This window comes from Poecilia formosa, unplaced genomic scaffold (assembly GCF_000485575.1).
Source record: "Poecilia formosa unplaced genomic scaffold, Poecilia_formosa-5.1.2 Scaffold897, whole genome shotgun sequence".
Lineage (NCBI taxonomy): Eukaryota > Metazoa > Chordata > Actinopteri > Cyprinodontiformes > Poeciliidae > Poecilia > Poecilia formosa.
This window is the reverse complement of record NW_006800836.1, coordinates 16,105-25,596: the sequence shown is the minus strand read 5'-3', so window position 1 is coordinate 25,596 and position 9,492 is coordinate 16,105. Positions and strand designations below refer to the sequence as shown.

The window sequence follows — 9,492 nt, the reverse complement described above, 5'->3', positions numbered from 1 at the left end:
TTATAAACTGTAAATTGTTTTTAACATCTAAAATTTCTGTAAAAATTGCCAACATTACTAAACAGACATAACTTATTGTGAGAAGTTATTGAAGTCACAGTTGAATTTAAAATAGACCGATAGATAGACTGGCCATCTGGTGTATCGGTAGACCGACGCCCACTTATAACCCGGGCCAGGGCTGTCATAACCAAAAAAGAGCATTACAAATAGCTTTTATCAACTGCAAAAGCCCGTTGGTTGCTTTTCTCGAAAAACAGCGTGCTAATCCAATGACATTTCTCAACCCGCCCTCTCTTTTGAGTAAGGTTATCAAATTTTGCTATTTGAGCTGACCAGAGTTGGAGAGAAGTGAGTTTAAACAGATAAACCTCAAAAGTGCAAGGGGCCACAGAAAAAATCCTTAAAGGCCTCCATGTGGGTGCAACTTTGCTATTGATTGCCACCACAAGTTTGACTGCGGCAGGGCAGGAGAATGAAGGAGATTTAACTGTTCACCCAGAAAAAGGATGAGAGACACATGACCCAGAGACGGACTGAAGAAAATGTTACATTAATAACTGCAAGCTAGCACACAGTCACAAAGACACTGAAACGTCTTTGTGAAATAAGAAAGAAAATCTCAACACTGCATATATCAAATATTGTCAAGTAAAAAAGGAAACATTCATTCAAAGTCAAATGTAGGTTGCAATAAAATAAACAATCCTAAGTTCACCCGTCCTTTTTTGTCAGTGAGTAGCTTATCCTAGACTTAGGGCCAAATGCAGGGGTGTCCAACTCTTTTTCATTTTTCATCTCTCCATTCCATGAGTACTTATTAAAATTAAATAATATTGTATAACTTTTCACATTGATTGCAATTTTTCTGTAGATAGAAACTGCTTTAATTTGAAAGATAAAATATTTTTAAGCACACATTTGTTATTTTAAATGATATATTTATTGTCCTTCTAGTGTCTAGAAGAGGAGTACTTGAATATAAATCTTGAAAGTCCACAGACACTTTTCAAATAGTCAAAAATTCATTTATTATAACTGGTCAAAACACAAGCTGGAAACTCCAGTTTCTTTTTATGCAAAACAATAAACATATGGAACTCCTCTCTGTACAGCGTCTCATAATTATTCATCAGACCATTATGGTACTGCTATAACGGTCTGCAAACTTTAGAACCCTGTTAGAGGAGTGGATGGCTCCACATGACTCCTAACAGCATATAGACAGAACTTTTTGTTTTATAAGTCTACAGGTGTCATTATTTCATCAACCTTTTCAACATTTGTGCACCACACAGTGAAGGCAAAGCATTGAAAGCCTTTCAGTGACTAGTCTGCAGGAAAAGAAAGAAAAACAAAATGGTTGCCTTTGTGACTTTTCCCACTTTTTTGAGAGTTCCAATAATAACATAGGTTTCGTGGGACATTCATAGACACAATCAGTTGCTGCTCACAATGACATCCAAATAATCCCAGTGCTTATTCCATGGTAACCAAACAGAGCTTTAAACAGAAGGACGGAGATTCAAGACAAAAGTCTAACAGAGTAGATTTGGCTTAAAAACTTTGATTTTACATGTAGACTATATGATTGTACTTGTGTTTACTTGAACAAAGTGTTTGTTTATTGTTGCAGTGCAAAGAGAGAATGCGTCCAGTAAAAGCTGCCCTGAAGCAGTTGGACAGACCAGAGAAAGGACTGTCAGAGCGCGAGCAGCTGGAGCACACCAGACAATGCCTCATAAAGATTGGGGACCACATCACTCAGTGTTTGAAGGAATATTCGAATCCTGATCAGATCAAGCAATGGAGAAAGTTAGTTTTTATATTGCATCTGTTGATTGATAGCATGTTACAGATTCTGACCAAAGTGGTTAAAGTCATTGAACCACATGACATTCATTTTGTTTTACAGGAACCTGTGGATATTTGTCTCTAAATTCACAGAGTTTGATGCAAGAAAACTACACAAACTCTATAAGCACGCAATCAAGAAGAGACAAGAAAATGCCCAAGTATGTAAAATCATTGAATTAAACCTTATTCTTCTCCTCTTAACATTAAATGCTAAAGGAAAAGGTAATATGATCTCTCTTATTAAAAATGTTTCACCAGTCATCCAAACGACCTGTTTTGGTCTGAACATGGTTGGAAGTAACAAACTTAATTGCACAGACATGTTCTGTGGAGGTTTTTAAAGCAAATTTAAGACACACGTGTTCACTCAGTCCTGTCTGTTTTGAATCCTATTGTCTTGTTTCAATGGTTTATTTGCATAGTTTTATTTAGTTTTTTATCTCCTTGTAAATGTGTAGTGCTTTGTTTGAAAGCCGTTTGTAAATACTTATCATTAGGCCCGAGCAGCAAAAGCGCTGCAAAGGCCTATTGTAATTGCTCCGTTTCTTATTATGCTTCTGTCAAATGAATTGGCTTTTTGGAGGCTTTGGCATGTTCAAAAACTCACCACACTTCACTCTAAATTGTCACACAACTAACATTTTTGGATTCCAGTGGAATCGCAAGTGTGTGTGACCAAAGTGTTCTACAGTGCCCCCTAACGTGAAATAGGGTGAGAAGCTTGGTCATCCGGGAGGGACTCAGAGTAGAGCCTCTGCTCCTCCACGTTGAGAGGAGCCAGTTGAGGCATCCTGACCATCTGGTCAGGATGCTTCCTGGACGCCTCCCTGGTGAGGTGTTCTGGGCACGTCCCACCGGGAGGAGGCCCCGGGGAAGACCTAGGACACGCTGGAGGGACTATGTCTCTCGGCTGGCCTGGGAACGCCTTGGAGTTCCCCCAGAGGAGCTGGAAGAAGAGGCTGGGGAGAGGGAAGTCTGGGCCTCCCTTCTGAAGCTGCTGCCCCCACGACCCGACACCGGATAAGCGGCAGAAAATGGATGGATGGATGGATGCCCCTTAGAATATTTTTAAAAAATTAGACCCAAGCCATGCTTTGACCGACAATTATGAAACTTGGTATACATGTATATCTTATCAGGAGCTACAAAAAAGTCTCTTGGAGCTATTGGTCCAAGCCCAACAGGAAGTCAGCAATTTTGGATCATAACCGCCACCTCGTCTTTTTTTGACGTCATATCTGATCGAACTCGTCCTTCAGCTTTTGAGACACAGATTTCAGAATCAGTCAGCACTCTCTTGAGGCATTGGAGGTCAAAAGTTATCCTCGGATTTTTTTGTACATTAAAGCATGTGGGTGTGGCTAAGTGTCAAAATCTAACTTTGCCATGAAACATCAAGGTGCAATAACTTCTACATACAAGGTCACAGCTGCATCAGACTTTCTATGTCATTACAAACTAGCCATCATCACATTTACATGGCCAATTGGTAACATCACCTATCCCCTACCCCCTTCCAACAGGAAGTCACCTGTTTTTTTCTGCTGGATGTCTTACTTTTACTCTTTGATTCATATAGGGTTACACCTGTGCCAAGTGACATGCAATGACATGATGATCAATTCTGTCAACGTTTGCTGCTGGCTGAACCATATGGGCATTACTAAATGGCAAATATCAATTCCTCAGTGTATACATACGGTTGTCTCTAAATCAAATGCATCATCTAATTTGGACCAAACTTTAAATTACTAATTTTTGTGAACCTCTAAATTGCCCAATAGCATTAAATTGCAATTTGACTCCACTGCGCCCCCTAGGTTATTCCATCAGCTACATCTCCTCACTACATCAACTGATGTGCACCAGATTTTTTGTGCATCGTCAGGAAGCACTGCTGAACACATTGATGTGTATTGCCTAGCGGACGGGTGCAGGAACAGTGCAAGACCGTTGATGGTGGTGAGCGGATGACGTTGCTGGAGCTCCTGCGGTTGCCGTGAGGCCGGAGCGGCACTAAGTTGCGAGGGCCGTTTGAGGCTTCTTGCAGCTTTAATTATATTATCATTTTTCTTATATTATCATTATTATTATATGCTGAATTCAGAGCAATGATACTATTAAGTCAATGCTGTACAGCAGGTGTTATAAACATGAAATCTGAGGCCGCCTGCTCTGTTTAGTTTTTGTTTTGATGGTTTCTCTCACTCATCTCACAAGTTCCTTCCCTGTCAAAAATGTGCACAATGCTGTCGCCAATCGAGTGTTCTTTGTCTTTAAGAAGTATGTTACTTCCAGCCATTTTCAGAACTTGAAGAAGACTTTTGGATGCAAGGTAAATCATGTTAAAGGAACAAGACAAGTATCCCAATGTCCTAAGTATTTATTGTCATGTCCTAGATAACTGAGAATCTATGCCAGCGTATTCTCATTTTAATAGAATATGACTATTGTGTCTTTAGACTGTGGAGCAGAACACTAGAACTGTAAACACTCAAGGCTATAAGCATGCAGGTAAGTGTCTTCTGAACGTATAATAAAATCAAGAAGCCACCGTTCATTCATTTTGGATATGTTTTTTGTGCATAGAAGTTGAAAGACTGAAGGACAGTTCCCACCAAGATGACAGCAGCAGAGATAGCTACTGCTCAGACAGACATCAGCCTTCGGGTAGATACTCTGAAAGCAGCAGCAATAAAGACAGACACGGCTCCGAGTACCACAAGAAGACCAGTGTGGTAGACTCCAGGAAAAGACCGTACTCTTCTTTCAGCAATGGGAAAGACCACAGAGACCACTATAAGGCAGACAGCCGAGACAGACAGGACAGGTGAGCATGAACATTCACACAAGGAGACACTTCTTATCTTTCTTAACTTTAAAGTAGAAGTAGAATAACAAATTCACCTTTATTTGCCTTTTTTATATATATATCGGCAATAGCCCTTGCCTGACTATTGTTAAATAGGCATATCTTGGGGCAGCCGCTCTGTTGACACAGTGATGGTCTGTCACAGGGCTACATTTAGGCCCTGGAGGACAGTGATTATTCTGTACATGTACAAGTGTTTTCTAACTTCTGGAAAACATAACTAGTTCTGGAAATGGTAAGATTTATTTTTTTAATGGTTTTCAAGCATTTCTAACAAAGTGGATGGATCCAAGAGACATAGCCGAGTGTGGGGATGAGTAGCCGTGATCTGGACAAAATAAACACTTTTCTCAACTTATCTGTAGATAAGTTATATTTATCAAATGTTCAGACTCCTCATGTGACTTTTTTTTTTTTTCAAAACAGCTACTAATAATAAATCTAGTAATTCTTTTTCTGCGAGAGTCTTAGATAGGCCAACGTTCTAAGATTGTCGTAAGGGGAAAATAGGGGCAGAAAATCGTGTAGTGTGAACTATATTGCAATAGGTAGTTGGATGTGCCCGTCTTTTCTATTTAAATGTAGTGATTACTGAAGGGCATCATAGTATACAGACTTAATAATATACACTCTTTTGGTTGAATGCAGTATTTATTTCCACTTTCGCTTTATGTTGTTTACTTTTTTACTCAAGTATATTTTTTTGTTAATGGAGACAGAGAATCCTTTTTGGTTTTGGTTGTTTTGTTTATTTAGTTTATTAGTTCCAGTGTTATGTGTTCTTTTGAAAATAAAGTCCATCTATCTATAGCAGGAAATGGCATGCATTATTAGTCATTTCCATGAAATGAGTCTCAAAAGGTCTTGAAACAATATTATTGTTTATCACAAAAAATTTTTTTAGACAATTAATCGCTCAGCAAGATTTGTTATCGTGATAGGCCTACTCATGGAGCCATGTTTCCCTCAGCCAATAGGCTGAGGGAAACATGGCTCCATTTTGTAACAATTCAAGAGCTACGTAGCTTTTATCCCTTCGCAAAAAAATTAATCAGCACAGAAACTCCAAAGCACACAAAGAAGCAGTATATATATATATATATATAAAATATCTCACTTTTGTCATAGTACTCCCAAGGATTTAAAACTACTGTCACCCATGGGAAGTAGTCGTGCTGTCTTCTTCCTCCTGCTACAATGCTCCCTGACGGCGATTTTAGTTGAATTTTAACTACTTCCATTTTGCTTTTGACAGGTGGGAATAAATTTCCACCTACTAAAACAGCTTGAACTACCATCAAATCAATATTTGTGATCATAAAAGCATGTGGTCAGTTTATACACCTCGCTTAGCATTTGTTTTTAAAACAATTTAGTTTGTAAATGTTAACTAATTGAGAAATCAGTCACATATGCATCTGTCTTTAGTCATCAGCTTTTTTTACTATTTGCTCCAGGTTTACCCAACTGATTCTGATGTGTTTCAGGTATTATAACGACAATAAACATAGGAAACTGGAGGAATTCCGCACCAACAGAGACCATCGGCAGGAGGTGAAGGAGCTTTCTCATTCAGACTACCGTTCTTCCTACCGCTACCATTCAGACTGGCAAACAGATCAGAGAGCGTCAGCAAGTGGAACACGTTCTCCTCGAGATGAACGCTCACCTTGTGAGTCTCACTCACCATTTGACTACTCATCAGACCACAAGAGTACGCCTGAGCAGAACTGGAGCAGCCGTAAGACATAACAGGAGCTGCTTGGTTCTACAGCAACAGTCCTAGACTCGGCAACCCAGTAAATGCCTTATGCTGATTAGGGTTCCCTGCCATGAAGCTGTTTGAAGCACTTTGTTTCAGTCTCTTCATTTCATTATCTCAGTAACAGTGACGGGGTCCTCAACCTGTGAACCCTGTCAGAAAAAGAAAACAGGAAGGACTTGTTGCTCCATTAGACTCTACGGCTCTCAACAAAATGTTACTATCCTCAAGCTTGAAGTGGACATAATTGACCCTTTATGCTGCCTCCAATTCCTCCCAGCAAATGACACTGGATCTTATTTTTGACTTCCCTCAGTGCTTGTCTTTGTATTCAGACTTAATGTGATCATGTTCCTTATTTAAGAGTTAAGACAGTAAGATGTCACTTCTCACGTGAACCGTGACACATAGTGATGTAGAACTGTCTGGTTTAATCCAGTATGGACTCAGGCTCAACACCTGCAGTACCTCATTTACAACATTTTTTTCAGTTTTTCCCACCAGCAACTTTGTAAATTGTTTAATAAGATAAATAGAAAAATGCAACCTGGATTTTTTACATAAAATAATGCTTTTGTACATATTTTTTTATGTTTACTTCTGTAAAATAGTGAATCAGTGAACTGTTTCCTCAGGCTTATTATTATGACTCCACATTTCTCTTAACTCAGGCTTTTTTCATCATTCGATCAGTGAGTTTTTTTGTCAGTAATAATCAGAATGTATTTGTAATGGGGATGCTCACTTTATTCACTACTGCAAAGTTCTTTAGTGTAGTGAAATGAAAAGTGGAAGCTGACCTCCATCACATTCTTATGGTGTAGTTTCAGCAGAAGCCCCTGTAAGAATTAAAATCAACTTGATTTTTATTTTTTACTTTTCAATTTATTTTCCATGTAGGCAATAATATTGTCAATGTGTCTATGCAGCCAAGTATATTTGTTGTGAATCACCTAACTGAATGAAGTCACTGTTAAGGTTTAAACTTGTATAAATTTCCTATATATTTCCAAAGGAATTTACACTGAAAGTGCATGCGTTTTTATGGGCTGTTTTTATATAGTTGTTTATAAAATCATTAAAATATGTCACTGTATTCACATGCAAACTTTTTTTTAACAAACTGCTGTTTTACTCTTATTCTGTTTTGACTCATTGTAGGTTTAGTCAGTGACATCAGCCATCAGAGACATGTAACAGTAGTTTCAGGACACTTTAATCACTTGTGATTTCCATAATACAATGGAAGATTAATGACCTTTGTCATCTAAATTTACCTCAAGTCCAGCATGTTCAGTTTGTCAGTCAGCTACTTTGGATGGCATTAAATTGGCTTCTGGTGTGTTTTTCTAGAGCAGGGCATGTCATTTACATCCCATATTTTTTAATCTCTGGAAAATTGCCAAAATTAGAAATATCCTACCTAAGAGTGCAGCTGGGAAAACCAGTTTATGCATTTGTTACTTCGACGGTAGACCAAATGTAATTCCTTACTATTAGAAAGTCTAAAAATCCAGGTAAAAGTCTTCCACTTATCTAAAATGCTGCAGCAAGAGTTGAAAAGAATGATAATTTTCTTATTTTAGTTTCTATTCACTAGTTTCCTGTGGAATTCAGAACAAAATTTAAAATAAATGGATAATAAATTCCAATTTATTATCAAGCTCTAACATATATCAGAAACTATTCTATGAGCAAGCTTCCTTTTGCCATGGTAAATATCTCAAGATGTATTTTATAATTCATGTAATGCCCTTGTCAGCCAATTTTACTTGAAAGCAAGCATGCTCAATCTAATTAACAACCACTTTGGTTTCACTACCGTAATGAGACTGAGCATGCACTATCAGGTAAAACTTTGATTATTAATCCAAAATGTTCAAAACCCTGGAATAAGTTTAGGTTTCAATCTGCCCCATTTAAAACAAAATACACAAAACTTGAACTTCAAGAAAAAATCAAGTTGGCACTGGAATAACACAAGTTCAGTGCAATATTCATGCAGTTTTGGTTCTTTTCAATTCACTTGGCCAATGTTGACATGATTCTGTGCTGCCCAAAACTGCTATCACCACTTACATCTCAAAATATTAGAATATCATGAAGTTTCATATTTTGTCACTTGAAAGTTAAACTTAACTCTATATAAGTTCAAGTTTATATAGATTCATTACAAATGGATTAAAATATTTCAAACCTATTGGTTTTGGTTTGCAGAGTAAAAACCCCAAATTCAGTTTTTAAGAACAATAGATAATGATGTCAGACTTCTGAAAGCTATGCCTTTGGTATTTGGTTTGGACTCCTTTTGTATGAATTACTGCATCATTGTGGCATGTCATAGAGGTCAGCCCTGAAGGCCTCTTCTGAGTTTTCCAGGAAGCTTTTACATTCAGGTCATCTGCACTGCTGGTTCTGGTGTCTATGGTAAATGGACTGAACTCATATAGCATTTTTTCCAATAATTTTTGACCACTCAAAGCGCTTTACAGTAGAGTCACATTCATCCATTCACACTCACAAATGTTCACACATTCATACACCGATACACAGATTGGGATTAGGTCCCTTGCCCAAGGGCACATTGCCATGAGGCGGGAGAAAGCTGGAATCGAACCTACAACCTTCTGATCACAAGACAACTACTCTTCCCACAGTCGCCTCCTGAGTAGCCACCGCCTGAGGGAGTGGCTGCTATCCCTTGCTGGTTATAGTGAAACAGTGCATCAGTACATTGGCCCTAATAGAATTCCACAAGTTAGTTTTGTCATGGACTCACCAAGAAGTCAGCTATTATCTATAGCCAGGGGCATCTTTAGATTTTTCTTCTTAGGGGCTTAGTGGTGTTGGACTGGAGCACACACAAATTATAATTTAATCTAAATGCACTGAAGTCATAATTACAATGAACGGTGGCCTTGAATAACAAAACTATTCATTTACCCAAACTAAACATGGATAAAACATCCACAAACTATGAAGTAGATTGATTTGTTAGCGT

The 9,492-nt window shown here is 38.2% G+C and overlaps 1 protein-coding gene across 1 annotated transcript in view; it reads left to right on the top strand.

The window, feature by feature from the left end:
- Positions 1–7,832, top strand: part of LOC103132002 (chromodomain-helicase-DNA-binding protein 1-like) — a 40,516-nt gene extending 32,684 nt beyond the window's left edge. Inside the window, exons 14-18 of the mRNA XM_016667091.1 lie at positions 1,637–1,815; positions 1,916–2,015; positions 4,320–4,371; positions 4,447–4,687; positions 6,217–7,832. Of these exons, the coding sequence (XP_016522577.1) occupies positions 1,637–1,815; positions 1,916–2,015; positions 4,320–4,371; positions 4,447–4,687; positions 6,217–6,481 (837 nt within the window). The 3' untranslated portion in view covers positions 6,482–7,832. The remainder of the gene's footprint in view (positions 1–1,636; positions 1,816–1,915; positions 2,016–4,319; positions 4,372–4,446; positions 4,688–6,216) is intronic.
- Positions 7,833–9,492: the final 1,660 nt, after the last annotated feature.